Here is a 21,123-nt window from a genome sequence, read left to right as displayed (position 1 = left end):
GTAAGTAGATGATTGGATATGCTGGCTTTAGCCACAGCCAATGGGGGGACGAGTCGGGGGCGTGGTCCTGGGATCGTACGATGGAGTCTGGAAGATTCCATGGAGGTTAACCAGGACTGGTGGAACGGTACCACGTGACCCGGGTATTAAAAGGGGTGGAGACGGATAACACGTGGTCAGATCTGGAACGAACGAAGGGTGAGGCCACGCTGGAGCGGGGGTCCAGGCCTGCCACGTGACAGCGCGAGTCTCTCTCTCTCCCTCTCATGCTGTCTGTTAGCAGCGTGAAGGAGTAAGACAGGAGTGTTGTGAACGAAAGACAAATAAAGACCGGATTCCAGAAGTCGCTTCCACGACCTTTATTACATTGAGACAATTTGGACAATTATTAGAAAATGTCCAAGCACCTCAAGAAAAGAAACCCACCGGATCCTCTGTCGGATGAAGATGACGAGGCGGACGCGGACGAGCTGCTGGGAGCCACGGGTCCTCTGCTGCCGTCTGCCGCTCTCCCCGACGCCGCGCATCGACGACAGGCCGGCGAGGAGACGTCTCCGGCTGCGGACGAGGGGTGGCGTCGGGTGGCGGAGCAGATAGAGTCTCTCCGTGCGATCCTGCTAAATCTTGCAACGGCGGTCGCGTCATCTGCGGCCCTCGGTCGGCCGTGTGGAACTCACCCAAGGGCCGACGATCAAGATCTTCAGCGGGAAACGCCGTCCGCCATTGCTCCTGCCACGGAGGGGGAGGCCTCCATCTTGGGCGGGGCTGCTGCCACGCGGCCGCCGGACGCCATCTTGGGCGGGGCTGCTGCCACGCGGCTGCCAGACGCCATCTTTACGGAGCCGCGTGCTGCGTGGGTAGCGGGATCTGACACGCCCGAGGCCTCGGATATTCACCGCCGCCATCGCCTTCCTCAAATTAAAGAATTTGTCACCGGGGGTGACTGGAGCGCGTTCACGTGGCGGTTCGAGTCAGCCTTCCGGTCGGTGCGATGGACGGAGGCAGAAGCGCTGGAGGCTCTGCCCACGCTGTTGGACGACGTCTCCTTGGCAGTCTTCCACTGCATCCCGGCGAGTAAGAAAAAGACGCTGCGTGACGCTTTTGCGGAAATGGCGGAGTTCTACGAGCCACCGATGGCGGCTACCAGGAAATTCATGGAGCGGAAGAATCGCCCTTGGCCTACCGTGGGGCGCTGTTGGCGCTTGCCATGGCCGCCTTACCCTGATTCATCAGCCGATCTCCTGGATCCTCTCATCCTTTCTAGAATGATTGAGTTGTCCCAGGAACTTAACATATCATTGCCGGTGTGCGGCCACGAACCGCTAATGTCTCGATGGGCGGCGTGCTATTTGGACGCCAAGTTCAACCTCAAATGCTGGGACCAGATGGCGGCATGGACGGGAGACCCTGAGATAGACGGGCTACCGTTGGGATGGGCTCCACGTCGTGTCATCCACGGCTCCAACGGCTCCAGCGACGGCGAGGTGGTTGCAGCCGTTCCTCGCTGGGTCCCGAAACGACGGCCGCGCGAGCAGCGCGACGGGGCCGGACGTCCACGAGTGGGGACCGGGGCGACCGACCACCGGGCGGGGGCGGCCACATGTTTCAAGTGTGGCCGACGAGGCCATTTCGCCCGGGATTGTCGCTGCCGACTCCAACCTCCTCAGCTCCCGTCGGGCCGACTTCCATCTCCTCCACCGGACGCGGATCCACGGCACCCACGGGCAAGTTGGCACACATCGGACACCCGGCAGGTCTTGACACATCACGCATCCACTCGCACCCGTGTTTGCACTCCTGAAGGGAATTGTGGGTCACCTGGGGTGATGCCGCACTCGGTTACACAATGGAAAAAATTGGCTCGAAGGGTGATGGTAGCCACGTCGGGGTCCTCGACGGTACGGGGTACTATCGATGGGATCGATGTCTGTATTTTGGTGGACACCGGTGCGTCTGCAACCATAATTTCCGATGTTATTTTTCATCTCCTGTCCATTCCTACATCGCGGATCCGACCGGCTAACGATGCATGCGTTGCTGTGAATGGAGGTACCATGGGTATTTTGGGACGAGTAGATGTGCGCATTGCTATAGGGAATATCACCGCGTTGGGACTAGTTTTGATCTCGCGTTCGTTGGCCATCCCATGCTTTTTGGGCACCGATTTCCTTCGTCAGATGCCCGTTAAAATACTCCTCGATCAAGGTTGCTTGAATGTCCTTCCTGCCGTCCCTGCTGGGCCGTTCGCCCCCAGGAAACGCTATTAATGCTATTGTTGATGTCACGGTAGAAATATCATCGGGCACACAAATGCTTATCCCGCTGCATTACCGGAAGCGGTTGGAAGCCGCGGACGATGCGACGGGTGTGTTGTTGTCCCCGTCAAACTCTGTGGCTAAATCGTTTTCCATCTCGTGTTAAATGGGGGCTCGGACCGGGTGGTCGTTCCGGTTGGCTCGGTATTGGCTCACGCCACTACCAATTTCACCAGCTTTGAGGGCGACCAAACCACAAAAATGGCCACTGGCGTGCCACAATCTGATTGTTCGGATGATCGATGGATCGCCGAATTGTGCCGGGAAAATACGTCCTTGTCAGCCATGCAGCGGAGCGCCTTGCATTCACTATTGTCGGAGTACGCTGATGTTTTCAGTAGAAACGATTTGGATTTGGGCCATACCTCGCTCTTGTCGCACCATATCGACACCGGTGCGGCGGGACCGATTTGTATGCACCTGCATCGCATGAGCCCTGCAGAAAGGGAACACGTGCGTGGCGCGGTGGACGACATGTTGGCGGCCGATATAATTTCGCCGTCCAACAGTCCTTGGGGCGCGCCGGTGGTGTTGGTTAAAAAGAAGGATGGCGGAACGAGGTTTTGTGTAGACTTCCGCCGATTGAATAAGATATCCGTGGCGGACGCATACCCCTTGCCACGGATGGACGACTCGTTGGACGCTTTGTCGGGGGCAAATTTCTTCTCTACCCTCGACCTGTCGTCTGGGTTTTGGCAGCTTTCCCTCGATGACACGTCCAGACCGAAAACGGCGTTCCACATGCCGCAGGGCCTCTTTGAGTTTAACCGCCTACCTATGGGTTGAATGCAGCACCGGCGACGTTCCAACGTCTGATGGAACTGGTGCTAACGGGGCTGTAGTGGGAAACGTGCCTCATATATTTGGACGATATCATTGTATTCAGTCGCACCTTCGAAGAACACCTCCAATGGCTTGAGACTGTCTTTCAAAGGATGCGGTCGGCTGACCTAAAATTAAAACCAAAGAAGTGCCACCTTTTGCAACGATCTGTCCGCTACCTTGCACACATCGTCAGCTCTGACGGTGTGTCCACGGACCCTCAGAAAACGTCTTGTGTCCTGGAGTGGCCGACGCACACTTCAGTGAGCGACGTACGGCGATTTATAGGGTTCACATCCTACTATTGCCGATTTGTTAAGAATTTCGCGACGCTGGCTAAGCCGCTGCATATTCTAACAGGGAAGAATCAGAGATTTAAATGGGGCCCGGAAGAGGAGCGCTCTTTTCAGTCTCTCCGGGATCGCCTGGCCACCGCTCCGACACTCGACTACCCAGACTTTTCCCAGCCGTTCATCCTTGACACGGATGCTAGCGACATCAACATAGGGGCCGTTTTGTCACAACGGAAAGACGGGGTCGAGTGAGTGGTGGCATAAGGCAGCAGGGTTCTGTCTCCTGCCGAGACGCGCAATTGCGTGATGCGATGGGAATTGCTGGCAATTGTCCATTTTGTTCGCCAGTACCAGCCGTACCTGTATGGAAGGAAATTCCTCGTGTGCACTGACCATGCTGCCTTGCAGTATTCATTGAAATTGGAACAACCATCCGATCAATTGGCTCGGTGGTTGGAATCGCTGCAGGAGTTTTCCTTCGAGATCACGTACCGCAAGGGTACTCGCCATGGCAACGCAGACGCTCTCTCTAGGTTGCCCGCGACCCCTCCCTGCGCCTGTCTGACGGGTACGCACCGCTGTGCGGCGCTGCCTACTCCGCCTTGTCCAGTCATGGGGGCGATGTCAAAGGATGAAGGCCAGGATATACCCGTTGGAGTCGACTATACGCTGCATTTGCCGCACTCGGTGTAGCTACGCGAGCAAGAGGCCGATGCCTCTTTGGCTCCACTGCGGGAATTGGTCGGGAAACTGAGATCTCATTTGGCAGGATGGAAATGGCAGTTGTTTCGGGGCCAGGCGGGATTACTAATGTGTACAGATGGGTTGTCAGGCCGTTCACGCCTGGTTGTGCCGATGTCCCTTCGCCACGATCTGATCCACGCGCTGCACGCCGACAAGCTGATGCACCTTGGCGTGCAGAAAACATTGGCCGCAATGCAGCAAGATTTTTTTTGGCCAGGCGTGACAGCGGATGTCACCAGCTTTATCCGGTCATGCCATGATTGTGCGAAGCGGAAACCGCCATGTCAAAATTATGTCCCGCCCCTACGATCGATCGAGGTATCCGTATTAATGAGCTGGTTGCTCTGGATATCCTGGGCCCATTCCCTCCATCAGCTAGGGGCAATAAATACCTTTTGGTCGGGGTCGACTATTTTTCTCGCTGGCCTATGGCCTGGCCTCTACCTGACCAAACGGCCTCATCCATCACCGAGGCTTTCTTGAATGGGTACGTCATGGATAAGGGAGCACCTGAAGGGCTGCTCACAGATCAAGGACATAACTTCTCCTCTAAATTGCTCAAAGACGTGTGCTCTGCCTTGGGTACAAAGAAAATCCACACTTCCCCTTACCATCCGCAAACGGATGGTATGGTGGAACGATTTAACCGCACCCTTTCGGCCATGCTTTGTCACACGGTGAGTGAAAAACAAACCGATTGGGACTTGCACATACCGGGCGTCCTGGTGGCATACCGCATGGTCCCGCACGCGTCCACAGGATATTCGCCATTTTTCCTTATTTATGGCCGTGAGAATATACCCCCGATTGATGTGCAACTTGGTGCAGCGGGGAAACAACCGTCCCCTTCCTTGCCTGACCACATGTGGGACTCGCTTAAACGGGTTACGGAGGCGCGAGAGGCCGCCAGATGTGCGACGGCCCGTACACAGGCACGGAACGAGAGGTGTGCGCGTCGATCGCGAACTGACATACCTTGGTCGGTGGGCGATATGGCATGGCTCCATTGCCCTCAGGTGCTGGTGGGTACGTCCCCTAAACTGCACAGGCCTTGGCGGGGGCCCGTGAGGTTGGTGGACATTCGGAATCCCCAGAGCGTTCGCATCCAGTACGGCGAATGTCGTTGGTATGTTCACTCGTCGCGGCTCAAGCCCTATGTTGACCCGCGTGCTGGCCCTTCATCCCCACTTGTTGACCTACCGGGGTCTGGCGTGCCGAATGTGCCACTTGCCTTGCCGATTGATCCCCAGCGGGGCCGTGTTCTACCCCCCGCAGACGCACAGGTTTTGAAGGTCGACGAGACCCCGGACGTTTTACCTCCAACGGGGCCTGTCCCAGCCACAGGGGACACCAAAAATTCTTCTTCTTCTGCACTGCACCCACCTCCTGCTGAACAGTCGGCGAGGCAACCTCGCGCGAGGGGAGGAGAGGGTCCGGCGTCGCGTACGCGGTCGAAGTCTCTCCCATTTCCCTAATACTGTTGTCCTTACGGTCTGTCGCCCTGGTGTTACTGCGCTACAGGGACGCCCTAATGTACGTTGGTTGTTTTTATGTCTGTAATGTTTTAATTTCTCTGCGCATTGGCGCCCTACTCCCCTTACCTTGTTAATGCATCATGGACGCCCTAAAATGTTATTTAAAGGAGTGGGGCCGTCACTCTTTTCCCAGCCGAGACGGCTGACTTTTTACACTGGGGGGGGGGAAGGGGGAGGGTGATGTAATGTGAGGATATATCCGGGTGGTTGATTGATCACACCTCGTTACGATGATTGGCTCTACCGGTCCTGGCCCATAGCCAATGGGGAGAAGTCTAGGGGCGTGGCCGTAACGTAATGGGAAGGTGGCATCTGTAAGTAGATGATTGGATCTGCTGGCTTTAGCCACAGCCAATGGAGGGACGAGTCGGGGGCGTGGTCCTGGGATCGTATGATGGAGTCTGGAAGATTCCATGGAGGTTAACCAGGACTGGTGGAAAGGTACCACGTGACCCGGGTATTAAAAGGGGTGGAGACGGACAACACGTGGTCAGATCTGGAACGAACGAAGGGTGAAACCCACGCTGGAGTGGGGGGTCCAGGCCTGCCACGTGGCAGCGCGAGTCTCTCTCTCTCTCCCTCTCACGCTGTCTGTTAGCAGCGTGAAGGAGTAAGACAGGAGTGTTGTGAACGAAAGACAAATAAAGACCGGATTCCAGAAGTCGCTTCCACGACCTTTATTAAATATATATACTGGTTGAGGGTGGGAGGAGCCAAGGCAGGCACCTAGATCGGAGTTTTGTATTATTATTATTGTGAGCTTGGTGCTTCTGAGGCCGCTGCTAGGAATGAGCATTTGTTGTGTAGACTGGTTGAACTGGGAGGTACCAGAGTTGTTAAGGTGCGGCTGCTGTAAAGGTGCGGCTGCTGTAAATGGGACTGAGCCTTTGTTATGTAGATGAAACAGCCCTTTGCTATGTTGCTGGGATTAATTCTAGATTTGCCAAATGTGTGGTAAAACTTAAAGCAGGAAACCAGTGTGTGAAAAAAGAAGAAACTGTACGGTAACTGAAGAATAGTGCCTATCAAATAAGATGGTCCAAATATGTGTGGTTAAACCTTTTTTGCATAGTTAATAACATCTTTCCAATGATTACTCAGTTTGTACCCATCATCACGGTTGAAATTATGTCTGTGTTTGTATATTTGGATGGCTTCGTGTACAAACCTTTGATGGTAGCCAGGAGGTTTGCAGAGTACCTTGGTCTTGGAAAAGACAATTTCATGAGAGCCCACAGCGTTGTAGCAATGATAGGCAACGGCGGAAGAATCAGTTTTGCCGTGGTTTTACTTTTATGAATACAATTTTTTTTTTACCTACGTGACTTTACCGTAAAAACTGAAGAATATGAATCCTTGCAGTCACGAAAGCTTCAAATCTAAAACCCTACATCACCACCACTCCTATATAACCCAACTTCACCACCACCACTATGTAACCCTACTTCACCACCATGACCACCAACTCCTTCATAGCGACCGCTGTGTTCAGTGTCAGGTCAATAACGGACTCGCCCGATTGGCGCGTGCGAGCGGACAAACCGCACGGCGGCACACCCGAGTGCCAAGGCGCGCTCCCTGCTCACTCCGCTCCGAGGGAGGTCTCCGAGAGCGGTGGTTTGGCCTCCACTCGCTCGTCTGGGACAGCGGTGGGGGGCATCCCCCACCACTTGACCCCACCATCCCCCACCACTTGACCCCACCACCCCCCACCACTTGACCCCCACCGCACTTGACCGGCCGACGAGACTGAGAGCCGTGAGCGGGTGCCGAGTCGGCGCTGCTAAAGTGGCAGGCGAGAGGCGGCCAGGGAGGATTTGAGAAAACGTCGTGAGCCCCCTGCCCCCTACTGGACATCTATGGAAAAGAGCTTCATAGCTCATCGGATTCCTCCTGCTGCAGTCTAAATAAAGATTGCGATGATTCTGAGGAGCGTCCCCGGGAGCTGCCTTGATCCCAACCGAGGCGACCCGGGTTGGATTCCCGCTTACGACCACCGCTAACACCAGCGGCGGTTATTCTGCGCCCGGTCCCGGGCCTCACCTAGGTCGACTCGGCCTCAAATGAGTACCTGGTGCGGTGTGCAAACATCGCCGCTGGGGAGACAAAGGCGTCCGGCCGGGGCGTTGGCCACCCACCCCCTCGTGTGCCGTGCAGGCCTTCACAGGTGCTGCTACTCGCTCACAGCACTTGCCCGGACAGTCTGTTCAGGCTACACGGGGAATCTTTGTCTGGTGGTGACGATGGTGGTGGTGGAGGTGATCGTAGGGGTCGCGTGATGGCGATGATGGTTTGTGATCTCACCGAGGCGCCGTTGAATGAGAAGTCCATCCTGCTGCTGCTGCTCCTACTGCTGCTGCTGCTCTTGCTGCTGCTGCTCCTGCTCCTGCTGATGCTGCTCCTGCTGATGCTGCTCCTGCTGATGCTGCTCCTGCTGATGCTGCTGCTCCTGCTGCTGCTGCTCCTGCTGCTCCTGCCGCTGCTTAGGTCCCGGTTCGACCCCTGGCTGCGTCACTGTGCAGAATGTGGGGGGGGGGGGGGTCCGGCGCTCCCCCTCACGCCCCCCCCCCTCACGCCCCCCCACACTCCATCAGCGTCTGGGGCATCGCGGGGTGGGGGAGATCAGCTGTCTTGTCGCGGGAGTCGTGAGGAGGGAATTGAATCAACAGATGCTTCCAGCAGTGCCGTGTGCGCGGCGTGCCCGTGTGTGTCTGTGTGTGTGTGTGTCTGTCTGTGTGTCTGTGTCTGTCTGTGTGTCTGTGTATCTGTCTGTGTGTGTGTCTGTCTGTGTATCTGTCTGTGTGTCTGTCTGTGTGTGTGTCTGTGTGTGTGTCTGTCTGTGTGTGGATATCCGTGTCTGTCTGTGTGTCTGTCTGTGGATCTCCGTGTGTCTGTGTGTATGTGTGTAGATATCCGTGTGTCTGTCTGTGTGTCTGTCTGTGGATCTCCGTGTGTCTGTGTGTATGTGTCTGTCTGTGTGTAGATATCCGTGTGTCTGTCTGTGTGTGTCTGTCTGTGTGTAGATCTCCGTGTGTCTGTGTGTGTGTCTGTCTGTGTGGATCTCCGTGTGTCTGTCTGTGTGTGTGTCTGTCTGTGCGGATCTCCGTGTGTCTGTGTGTCTATGTCTGTGTGGATCTCCGTGTGCTTGTCGGTGTGCGTGCGGGTCTATGTCTGTGTGTCTGTCTGTGTGCGTGTCCTATGTCTGTGTGGATCTCCGTGTGTCTGTGTGTCTATGTCTGTGTGGATCTCCGTGTGTCTGTGTGTGTGTCTATGTCTGTGTGTCTGTCTATGTCTGTGTGGATCTCCGTGTGTCTGTGTGTGTGTCTATGTCTGTGTGGATCTCCGTGTGTCTGTGTCTCTGTCTGTGTGTGTGTGTCTATGTCTGTGTGGATCTCCGTGTGTCTGTGTGTCTATGTCTGTGTGGATCTCCGTGTGTCTGTGTGTGTGTCTATGTCTGTGTGGATCTCCGTGTGTCTGTGTCTCTGTGTGTGTGTGTGTCTATGTCTGTGTGGATCTCCGTGTGTCTGTGTGTCTATGTCTGTGTGGATCTCCGTGTGTCTGTGTGTGTGTCTATGTCTGTGTGGATCTCCGTGTGTCTGTGTCTCTGTCTGTGTGTGTGTGTGTCTATGTCTGTGTGGATCTCCGTGTGTCTGTGTGTCTATGTCTGTGTGGATCTCCGTGTGTCTGTGTCTCTGTGTGTGTGTCTATGTGTGTGTGTGTCTGTGTCTGTGTGGATCTCCGTGTGTCTGTGTCTCTGTGTGTGTGTGTGTCTGTGTGGATCTCCGTGTGTCTATGTCTGTGTGGATCTCCGTGTGTCTGTGTCTCTGTGTGTGTGTGTGTCTGTGTCTGTGTGGATCTCCGTGTGTCTGTGTGTCTCTGTGTGTGTCTATGTCTGTGTGGATCTCCGTGTGTCTGTGTGCGTGCGTGCGGGTCTATGTCTGTGTGCGTGCATGGGATCTTCGTGTGTCTCTTGAGTACGTGTACAGTACGCGTTTGTGCGAATGACTGAACCGGTCCTGAGCCTCCCCAAGGTCGACTCAGCCTCAAATGAGTACCCGGTGCGCTGTGCGAACATTAGCACTGGGGAGACAAAGGCGGCCGGGCGTAGAGCTGGTCACCCACCTCCTCGCGTGCCTTAATAGGTATTCGCTTTCAGCACTTGACCCAAGTCTGTTCAAGGCTGTCACTGTCTATGTTCGTGTGTGCGTCTATGCGTAATATATTTGAATCTCAAGTATATCTGCCTGTATGTGTATATACTGTATTAACCTACGTGGTGTATGTGCTGTATGTGTTGTGGATGCGTATTGTGTATGTTGTGTATATGTGTTGTGGATGCGTGTTGTGCACGCTGTGTATATGTGTAAAGAGAGACAAAGGCGGACTCGCAGCAGTTAAGATGGGCGCCGTGCCTTCGGCGCCTCGAGTCGCGATCTCATCCTCCTCCTCTCGCTGCTGCTGATTTAGAGAAGGGGGGCGAGAGGATAGAGAGGGGGGGGCTGGAGGAGAGAGGGAGGGAGCGTGGGGAGAGGTGAAGCAAAGGGTTAAGGGCGACAGGTGGGAGCATGGGGAGGGATTGACGACGAAGGGGAGGTACAGTGAGGGAAAAAAGTATTTGATCCCATGCTGATTTTGTACGTTTGCCCACTGACAAAGAAATTATCAGTCTATAATTTTAATGGAAGGTTTATTTGAACAGTGAGAGACAGAATAACAACAACAAAATCCAGAAAAACGCATGTCAAAAATGTTATAAATTGATTGGCATTTTAATAAGGGAAATAAGTATTTGACAGTGAGAGGGAGGTGAGTGACAGTGAGAGGGAGGTGAGTGACAGTGAGAGGGAGGTGAGTGACAGTGAGAGGGAGGTGAGTGACAGTGAGAGGGAGGTGAGTGACAGTGAGAGGGTGGTGAGTGACAGGTGAGCGGGAGGTGAGTGACAGTGAGTGGGAGGTGAGTGACGGTGAGAGGGAGATGAGTGACAGTGAGAGGGAGGTGAGTGACGGTGAGAGGGAGGTGAGTGACGGTGAGAGGAGATGAGTGACAGTGAGAGGGAGGTGAGTGACAGGTGAGAGGGAGGCGAGTGACACTGAGAGGGAGGTGAGTGACAGGTGAGAGGGAGGTGAGTGACGGTGAGAGGGAGGTGAGTGACAGTGAGAGGGAGGTGAGTGACAGTGAGAGGGAGGTGAGTGACAGTGAGAGGGAGGTGAGTGACAGTGAGAGGGTGGTGAGTGACAGGTGAGCGGGAGGTGAGTGACAGTGAGTGGAAGGTGAGTGACGGTGAGAGGGAGATGAGTGACAGTGAGAGGGAGGTGAGTAACGGTGAGAGGGAGGTGAGTGACGGTGAGAGGGAGATGAGTGACAGTGAGAGGGAGGTGAGTGACAGGTGAGAGGGAGGCGAGTGACACTGAGAGGGAGGTGAGTGACAGGTGAGAGGGAGGTGAGTGACGGTGAGAGGGAGGTGAGTGACGGTGAGAGGGAGGTGAGTGACAGTGAGAGGGAGGAGAGTGACAGTGAGTGGGAGGTGAGTGACGGTGAGAGGGAGATGAGTGACAGTGAGAGGGAGGTGAGTGACAGATGAGAGGGAGGCGAGTGACACTGAGAGGGAGGTGAGTGACAGGTGAGAGGGAGGTGAGTGACGGTGAGAGGGAGGTGAGTGACGGTGAGAGGGAGGTGAGTGACAGTGAGAGGGAGGTGAGTGACAGTGAGAGGGAGGTGAGTGACAGTGAGAGGGAGGTGAGTGACAGTGAGAGGGAGGTGAGTGACAGTGAGAGGGTGGTGAGTGACAGGTGAGCGGGAGGTGAGTGACAGTGAGTGGGAGGTGAGTGACGGTGAGAGGGAGATGAGTGACAGTGAGGTGAGTGACGGTGAGAGGGAGGTGAGTGACGGTGAGAGGAGATGAGTGACAGTGAGAGGGAGGTGAGTGACAGGTGAGAGGGAGGCGAGTGACACTGAGAGGGAGGTGAGTGACAGGTGAGAGGGAGGTGAGTGACGGTGAGAGGGAGGTGAGTGACGGTGAGAGGGAGGTGAGTGACAGTGAGAGGGAGGTGAGTGACAGTGAGAGGGAGGTGAGTGACAGTGAGAGGGAGGTGAGTGACAGTGAGAGGGTGGTGAGTGACAGGTGAGCGGGAGGTGAGTGACAGTGAGTGGGAGGTGAGTGACGGTGAGAGGGAGATGAGTGACAGTGAGAGGGAGGTGAGTAACGGTGAGAGGGAGGTGAGTGACGGTGAGAGGGAGATGAGTGACAGTGAGAGGGAGGTGAGTGACAGGTGAGAGGGAGGCGAGTGACACTGAGAGGGAGGTGAGTGACAGGTGAGAGGGAGGTGAGTGACGGTGAGAGGGAGGTGAGTGACGGTGAGAGGGAGGTGAGTGACAGTGAGAGGGAGGAGAGTGACAGTGAGTGGGAGGTGAGTGACGGTGAGAGGGAGATTATTGACAGTGAGAGGGAGGTGAGTGACAGATGAGAGGGAGGCGAGTGACACTGAGAGGGAGGTGAGTGACAGGTGAGAGGGAGGTGAGTGACGGTGAGAGGGAGGTGAGTGACGGTGAGAGGGAGGTGAGTGACAGTGAGAGGGAGGTGAGTGACACTGAGAGGGAGGTGAGAGGGAGGTGAGTGACAGTGAGAGGGAGGTGAGTGACGGTGAGAGGGAGGTGAGTGACGGTGAGAGGGAGGTGAGTGACAGTGAGAGGGAGGTGAGTGACACTGAGAGGGAGGTGAGTGACAGGTGAGAGGGAGGTGAGTGACAGTGAGAGGGAGGTGAGAGGGAGGTGAGTGACAGTGAGAGGGAGGTGAGTGACAGGTGAGAGGGAGGTGAGTGACAGTGAGAGGGAGGTGAGTGACAGTGAGAGGGAGGTGAGAGGGAGGTGAGTGACACTGAGAGGTGGGTGAGTGACAGGTGAGAGGGAGGTGAGTGACAGTGAGAGGGAGGTGAGTGACACTGAGAGGGAGGTGAGAGGGAGGTGAGTGACAGTGAGAGGGAGGTGAGTGACGGTGAGAGGGAGGTGAGTGAAGGTGAGAGGGAGGTGAGTGACAGTGATAGGGAGGTGAGTGACGGTGAGAAGAAGGTGAGTGACACTGAGAGGGAGGTGAGTGGCACTGAGAGGGAGGTGAGTGACACTGAGAGGGAGGTGAGAGGGAGGTGAGTGACAGTGAGAGGGAGGTGAGTGACAGTGAGAGGGAGGTGAGTGACACTGAGAGGGAGGTGAGTGACACTGAGAGGGAGGTGAGTGACACTGAGAGGGAGGTGAGAGGGAGGTGAGTGACAGTGAGAGGGAGGCGAGTGACACTGAGAGGGAGGTGAGTGACAGGTGAGAGGGAGGTGAGTGACGGTGAGAGGGAGGTGAGTGACGGTGAGAGGGAGGTGAGTGACAGTGAGAGATAGGTGAGTGACACTGAGAGGGAGGTGAGAGGGAGGTGAGTGACAGTGAGAGGGAGGTGAGTGACGGTGAGAGGGAGGTGAGTGACGGTGAGAGGGAGGTGAGTGACAGTGAGAGGGAGGTGAGTGACACTGAGAGGGAGGTGAGTGACAGGTGAGAGGGAGGTGAGTGACAGTGAGAGGGAGGTGAGAGGGAGGTGAGTGACAGTGAGAGGGAGGTGAGTGACAGGTGAGAGGGAGGTGAGTGACAGTGAGAGGGAGGTGAGTGACAGTGAGAGGGAGGTGAGAGGGAGGTGAGTGACACTGAGAGGGGGGTGAGTGACAGGTGAGAGGGAGGTGAGTGACAGTGAGAGGGAGGTGAGTGACACTGAGAGGGAGGTGAGAGGGAGGTGAGTGACAGTGAGAGGGAGGTGAGTGACGGTGAGAGGGAGGTGAGTGAAGGTGAGAGGGAGGTGAGTGACAGTGATAGGGAGGTGAGTGACGGTGAGAAGAAGGTGAGTGACACTGAGAGGGAGGTGAGTGGCACTGAGAGGGAGGTGAGTGACACTGAGAGGGAGGTGAGAGGGAGGTGAGTGACAGTGAGAGGGAGGTGAGTGACAGTGAGAGGGAGGTGAGTGACACTGAGAGGGAGGTGAGTGACACTGAGAGGGAGGTGAGTGACACTGAGAGGGAGGTGAGAGGGAGGTGAGTGACAGTGAGAGGGAGGTGAGTGACACTGAGAGGGAGGTGAGTGACGGTGAGAGGGAGGTGAGTGACAGTGAGAGGGAGGTGAGTGACACTGAGAGGGAGGTGAGTGACGGTGAGAGGGAGGTGAGTGACACTGAGAGGGAGGTGAGTGACTCTGAGAGGGAGGTGAGAGGGAGGTGAGTGACACTGAGAGGGAGGTGAGTGACAGTGAGAGGGAGGTGAGTGACACTGAGAGGGAGGTGAGTGACACTGAGAGGGAGGTGAGTGACGGTGAGAGGGAGGTGAGTGACGGTGAGAGGGAGGTGAGTGACAGTGAGAGGGAGGTGAGTGACGGTGAGAGGGAGGTGAGTGACGGTGAGAGGGAGGTGAGTGACAGTGAGAGGGAGGTGAGTGACAGTGAGAGGGAGGTGAGTGACGGTAAGAGGGAGGTGAGTGACAGTGAGAGGGAGGTGAGTGACACTGAGAGGGAGGTGAGTGACGGTGAGAGGGAGGTGAGTGACACTGAGAGGGAGGTGAGTGACAGTGAGAGGGAGGTGAGTGACACTGAGAGGGAGGTGAGTGACGGTGAGAGGGAGGTGAGTGACAGTGAGAGGGAGGTGAGTGACACTGAGAGGGAGGTGAGTGACAGGTGAGATGGAGGTGAGTGACTCTGAGAGGGAGGTGAGAGGGAGGTGAGTGACGGTGAGAGGGAGGTGAGTGACACTGAGAGGGAGGTGAGTGACACTGAGAGGGAGGTGAGTGACACTGAGAGGGAGGTGAGAGGGAGGTGAGTGACAGGTGAGAGGGAGGTGAGTGACTCTGAGAGGGAGGTGAGAGGGAGGTGAGTGACAGTGAGAGGGAGGTGAGTGACACTGAGAGGGAGGTGAGTGACAGTGAGAGGGAGGTGAGTGACACTGAGAGGGAGGTGAGTGACACTGAGAGGGAGGTGAGTGACAGGTGAGAGGGAGGTGAGTGACACTGAGAGGGAGGTGAGTGACACTGAGAGGGAGGTGAGAGGGAGGTGAGTGACGGTGAGAGGGAGGTGAGTGACAGGTGAGAGGGAGGTGAGTGACAGGTGAGAGGGAGGTGAGTGACACTGAGAGGGAGGTGAGTGACAGTGAGAGGGAGGTGAGTGACACTGAGAGGGAGGTGAGTGACACTGAGAGGGAGGTGAGTGACAGTGAGAGGGAGTTGAGTGACAGTGAGAGGGAGGTGAGTGACACTGAGAGGGAGGTTACAGTGAGAGGGAGGTGAGTGACAAGTGACAGGGAGGTGAGTGACAGTGAGAGGGAGGTGAGTGACACTGAGAAGGAGGTGAGTGACACTGAGAGGGAGGTGAGTGACGGTGAGAGGGAGGTGAGTGACAGTGAGAGGGAGGTGAGAGGGAGGTGAGTGACGGTGAGAGGGAGGTGAGTGACACTGAGAGGGAGGTGAGTGACACTGAGAGGGAGGTGAGTGAAAGGTGAGAGGGAGGTGAGTGACAGGTGAGAGGGAGGTGAGTGACACTGAGAGGGAGGTGAGTGACACTGAGAGGGAGGTGAGAGGGAGGTGAGTGACAGTGAGAGGGAGGTGAGTGACGGTGAGAGGGAGGTGAGTGACGGTGAGAGGGAGGTGAGTGACAGTGAGAGGGAGGTGAGTGACACTGAGAGGGAGGTGAGTGACAGGTGAGAGGGAGGTGAGTGACAGTGAGAGGGAGGTGAGAGGGAGGTGAGTGACAGTGAGAGGAAGGTGAGTGACAAGTGAGAGGGAGGTGAGTGACAGTGAGAGGGAGGTGAGTGACAGTGAGAGGGAGGTGAGAGGGAGGTGAGTGACACTGAGAGGGAGGTGAGTGACAGGTGAGAGGGAGGTGAGTGACAGTGAGAGGGAGGTGAGTGACACTGAGAGGGAGGTGAGAGGGAGGTGAGTGACAGTGAGAGGGAGGTGAGTGACGGTGAGAGGGAGGTGAGTGAAGGTGAGAGGGAGGTGAGTGACAGTGAGAGGGAGGTGAGTGACGGTGAGAGGAAGGTGAGTGACACTGATAGGGAGGTGAGTGACAGTGAGAGGGAGGTGAGTGACAGTGAGAGGGAGGTGAGTAACAGGTGAGAGGGAGGTGAGTGACAGTGAGAGGGAGGTGAGTGACACTGATAGGGAGGTGAGTGACAGTGAGAGGGAGGTGACTGACAGTGAGAGGGAGGTGAGTGACAGGTGAGAGGGAGGTGAGTGACAGTGAGAGGGAGGTGAGTGACAGTGAGAGGGAGGTGAGTGACAGTGAGAGGGAGGTGAGTGACAGTGAGAGGGAGGTGAGTGACAGTGAGAGGGAGGTGAGTGACACTGAGAGGGAGGTGAGTGATAGTGAGAGGGAGGTGAGTGACAGTGAGTGGGAGGTGAGTGACTCTGAAAGGGAGGTGAGTGACGGTGAGAGGGAGGTGAGTGACAGGTGAGAGGGAGGTGAGTGACTCTGAGAGGGAGGTGAGTGACAGTGAGAGGGAGGTGAGTGACAGGTGAGAGGGAGGTGAGTGACTCTGAGAGGGAGGTGAGTGACAGTGAGAGGGAGGTGAGTGACACTGAGAGGGAGGTGAGTGGCACTGAGAGGGAGGTGAGTGACACTGAGAGGGAGGTGAGAGGGAGGTGAGTGACAGTGAGAGGGAGGTGAGTGACACTGAAAGGGAGGTGAGTGACAGTGAGAGGGAGGTGAGTGACACTGAGAGGGAGGTGAGTGACACTGAGAGGGAGGTGAGTGACACTGAGAGGGAGGTGAGTGACGGTGAGAGGGAGGTGAGTGATGGTGAGAGGGAGGTGAGTGACAGTGACAGGGAGGTGAGTGACAGTGAGAGGGAGGTGAGTGATGGTGAGAGGGAGGTGAGTGACGGTGAGAGGGAGGTGAGTGACGGTGAGAGGGAGGTGAGTGACACTGAGAGGGAGGTGAGTGACAGTGAGAGGGAGGTGAGTGACGGTGAGAGGGAGGTGAGTGACACTGAGAGGGAGGTGAGTGACGGTGAGAGGGAGGTGAGTGACAGTGAGAGGGATGTGAGTTGCAGTGAGAGGGAGGTGAGTGACAGTGAGAGGGAGGTGAGTGACACTGAGAGGGAGGTGAGTGACACTGAGAGGGAGGTGAGTGACAGTGAGAGGGAGGTGAGTGACAGTGAGAGGGAGGTGAGTGACAGTGAGAGGGAGGTGAGTGACAGTGAGAGGGAGGTGAGTGACGGTGAGAGGGAGGTGAGTGACAGTGAGAGGGAGGTGAGTGACAGTGAGAGGGAGGTGAGTGACAGTGAGAGGGAGGTGAGTGACAGTGAGAGGGAGGTGAGTGACAGTGAGAGGGAGGTGAGTGACGGTGAGAGGGAGGTGAGTGACACTGAGAGGGAGGTGAGTGACACTGAGAGGGAGGTGAGTGACAGTGAGAGGGAGGTGAGTGACAGTGAGAGGGAGGTGAGTGACGGTGAGAGGGAGGTGAGTGACGGTGAGAGGGAGGTGAGTGACAGTGACAGGGAGGTGAGTGACGGTGAGAGGGAGGTGAGTGACACTGAGAGGGAGGTGAGTGACACTGAGAGGGAGGTGAGTGACACTGAAAGGGAGGTGAGTGACGGTGAGAGGGAGGTGAGTGACGGTGAGAGGGAGGTGAGTGACAGTGACAGGGAGGTGAGTGACAGTGAGAGGGAGGTGAGTGACGGTGAGAGGGAGGTGAGTGACGGTGAGAGGGAGGTGAGTGACGGTGAGAGGGAGGTGAGTGACACTGAGAGGGAGGTGAGTGACAGTGAGAGGGAGGTGAGTGACGGTGAGAGGGAGGTGAGTGACAGTGAGAGGGATGTGAGTGACAGTGAGAGGGAGGTGAGTGACAGTGAGAGGGAGGTGAGTGACACTGAGAGGGAGGTGAGTGACACTGAGAGGGAGGTGAGTGACAGTGAGAGGGAGGTGAGTGACAGTGAGAGGGAGGTGAGTGACAGTGAGAGGGAGGTGAGTGACAGTGAGAGGGAGGTGAGTGACGGTGAGAGGGAGGTGAGTGACACTGAGAGGGAGGTGAGTGACAGTGAGAGGGAGGTGAGTGACAGTGAGAGGGAGGTGAGTGACACTGAGAGGGAGGTGAGTGACAGTGAGAGGGAGGTGAGTGACAGTGAGAGGGAGGTGAGTGACAGTGAGAGGGAGGTGAGTGACGGTGAGAGGGAGGTGAGTGACACTGAGAGGGAGGTGAGTGACACTGAGAGGGAGGTGAGTGACAGTGAGAGGGAGGTGAGTGACAGTGAGAGGGAGGTGAGTGACACTGAGAGGGAGGTGAGTGACAGTGAGAGGGAGGTGAGTGACACTGAGAGGGAGGTGAGTGACACTGAGAGGGAGGTGAGTGACAGTGAGAGGGAGGTGAGTGACACTGAGAGGGAGGTGAGTGACAGTGAGAGGGAGGTGAGTGACGGTGAGAGGGAGGTGAGTGACACTGAGAGGGAGGTGAGTGACAGTGACAGGGAGGTGAGTGACACTGATAGGGAGGTGAGTGACAGTGAGAGGGAGGTGAGTGACACTGAGAGGGAGGTGAGTGACAGTGAGAGGGAGGTGAGTGACGGTGAGAGGGAGGTGAGTGACAGTGAGAGGGAGGTGAGTGACACTGAGAGGGAGGTGAGTGACAGTGAGAGGGAGGTGAGTGACGGTGAGAGGGAGGTGAGTGACACTGAGAGGGAGGTGAGTGACAGTGAGAGGGAGGTGAGTGACACTGAGAGGGAGGTGAGTGACACTGAGAGGGAGGTGAGTGACGGTGAGAGGGAGGTGAGTGACGGTGAGAGGGAGGTGAGTGACAGTGACAGGGAGGTGAGTGACAGTGAGAGGGAGGTGAGTGACGGTGAGAGGGAGGTGAGTGACGGTGAGAGGGAGGTGAGTGACGGTGAGAGGGAGGTGAGTGACACTGAGAGGGAGGTGAGTGACGGTGAGAGGGAGGTGAGTGACAGTGAGAGGGATGTGAGTGACAGTGAGAGGGAGGTGAGTGACAGTGAGAGGGAGGTGAGTGACACTGAGAGGGAGGTGAGTGACACTGAGAGGGAGGTGAGTGACAGTGAGAGGGAGGTGAGTGACAGTGTGAGGGAGGTGAGTGACATTGAGAGGGAGGTGAGTGACAGTGAGAGGGAGGTGAGTGACAGTGAGAGGGAGGTGAGTGACAGTGAGAGGGAGGTGAGTGACGGTGAGAGGGAGGTGAGTGACACTGAGAGGGAGGTGAGTGACAGTGAGAGGGAGGTGAGTGACAGTGAGAGGGAGGTGAGTGACACTGAGAGGGAGGTGAGTGACAGTGAGAGGGAGGTGAGTGACAGTGAGAGGGAGGTGAGTGACAGTGAGAGGGAGGTGAGTGACGGTGAGAGGGAGGTGAGTGACACTGAGAGGGAGGTGAGTGACACTGAGAGGGAGGTGAGTGACAGTGAGAGGGAGGTGAGTGACAGTGAGAGGGAGGTGAGTGACACTGAGAGGGAGGTGAGTGACAGTGAGAGGGAGGTGAGTGACACTGAGAGGGAGGTGAGTGACACTGAGAGGGAGGTGAGTGACAGTGAGAGGGAGGTGAGTGACACTGAGAGGGAGGTGAGTGACAGTGAGAGGGAGGTGAGTGACGGTGAGAGGGAGGTGAGTGACAGTGAGAGGGAGGTGAGTGACACTGAGAGGGAGGTGAGTGACAGTGAGAGGGAGGTGAGTGACGGTGAGAGGGAGGTGAGTGACACTGAGAGGGAGGTGAGTGACAGTGACAGGGAGGTGAGTGACACTGATAGGGAGGTGAGTGACAGTGAGAGGGAGGTGAGTGACACTGAGAGGGAGGTGAGTGACAGTGAGAGGGAGGTGAGTGACGGTGAGAGGGAGGTGAGTGACAGTGAGAGGGAGGTGAGTGACACTGAGAGGGAGGTGAGTGACAGTGAGAGGGAGGTGAGTGACGGTGAGAGGGAGGTGAGTGACACTGAGAGGGAGGTGAGTGACAGTGAGAGGGAGGTGAGTGACACTGAGAGGGAGGTGAGTGACACTGAGAGGGAGGTGAGTGACGGTGAGAGGGAGGTGAGTGACGGTGAGAGGGAGGTGAGTGACAGTGACAGGGAGGTGAGTGACAGTGAGAGGGAGGTGAGTGACGGTGAGAGGGAGGTGAGTGACGGTGAGAGGGAGGTGAGTGACGGTGAGAGGGAGGTGAGTGACACTGAGAGGGAGGTGAGTGACGGTGAGAGGGAGGTGAGTGACAGTGAGAGGGATGTGAGTGACAGTGAGAGGGAGGTGAGTGACAGTGAGAGGGAGGTGAGTGACACTGAGAGGGAGGTGAGTGACACTGAGAGGGAGGTGAGTGACAGTGAGAGGGAGGTGAGTGACAGTGTGAGGGAGGTGAGTGACATTGAGAGGGAGGTGAGTGACAGTGAGAGGGAGGTGAGTGACGGTGAGAGGGAGGTGAGTGACACTGAGAGGGAGGTGAGTGACAGTGAGAGGGAGGTGAGTGACAGTGAGAGGGAGGTGAGTGACACTGAGAGGGAGGTGAGTGACAGTGAGAGGGAGGTGAGTGACAGTGAGAGGGAGGTGAGTGACAGTGAGAGGGAGGTGAGTGACAGTTAGAGGGAGGTGAGTGACATTGAGAGGGAGGTGAGTGACGGTGAGAGGGAGGTGAGTGACACTGAGAGGGAGGTGAGTGACACTGAGAGGGAGGTGAGTGACAGTGAGAGGGAGGTGAGTGACAGTGAGAGGGATGTGAGTGACACTGAGAGGGAGGTGAGTGACAGTGAGAGGGAGGTGAGTGACACTGAGAGGGAGGTGAGTGACACTGAGAGGGAGGTGAGTGACAGTGAGAGGAAGGTGAGTGACACTGAGAGGGAGGTGAGTGACAGTGAGAGGGAGGTGAGTGACGGTGAGAGGGAGGTGAGTGACAGTGAGAGGGAGGTGAGTGACACTGAGAGGGAGGTGAGTGACAGTGAGAGGGAGGTGAGTGACGGTGAGAGGGAGGTGAGTGACACTGAGAGGGAGGTGAGTGACAGTGAGAGGGAGGTGAGTGACACTGATAGGGAGGTGAGTGACAGTGAGAGGGAGGTGAGTGACACTGAGAGGGAGGTGAGTGACAGTGAGAGGGAGGTGAGTGACGGTGAGAGGGAGGTGAGTGACAGTGAGAGGGAGGTGAGTGACACTGAGAGGGAGGTGAGTGACAGTGAGAGGGAGGTGAATGACAGTGAGAGGGAGGTGAGTGACACTGAGAGGGAGGTGAGTGACAGTGAGAGGGAGGTGAGTGACGGTGAGAGGGAGGTGAGTGACGGTGAGAGGGAGGTGAGTGACACTGAGAGGGAGGTGAGTGACACTGAGAGGGAGGTGAGTGACAGTGAGAGGGAGGTTAGTGACAGTGAGAGGTAGGTGAGTGACACTGAGAGGGAGGTGATTGACAGTGAGAGGGAGGTGAGTGACAGTCAGAGG

General features: G+C 56.4%; 1 protein-coding gene across 1 annotated transcript in view; it reads right to left on the bottom strand.

Moving 5' to 3' along the window:
- LOC144949155 (uncharacterized) overlaps positions 1 to 10,202 on the bottom strand; it is a 70,567-nt gene extending 60,365 nt beyond the window's left edge. The window contains exon 1 of the mRNA XM_078879034.1: positions 8,014 to 10,202. Within this exon, the coding sequence (XP_078735160.1) occupies positions 8,014 to 8,040 (27 nt within the window). The 5' untranslated portion in view covers positions 8,041 to 10,202. The remainder of the gene's footprint in view (positions 1 to 8,013) is intronic.
- Between the last annotated feature and the right edge of the window lie 10,921 nt (positions 10,203 to 21,123).

Source organism: Lampetra fluviatilis, chromosome 52 (assembly GCF_964198595.1).
Source record: "Lampetra fluviatilis chromosome 52, kcLamFluv1.1, whole genome shotgun sequence".
Taxonomy (NCBI): domain Eukaryota; kingdom Metazoa; phylum Chordata; class Hyperoartia; order Petromyzontiformes; family Petromyzontidae; genus Lampetra; species Lampetra fluviatilis.
The sequence above is the reverse complement of the archived record's forward strand: the minus strand, read 5'-3'. Positions and strand labels throughout refer to the sequence as shown.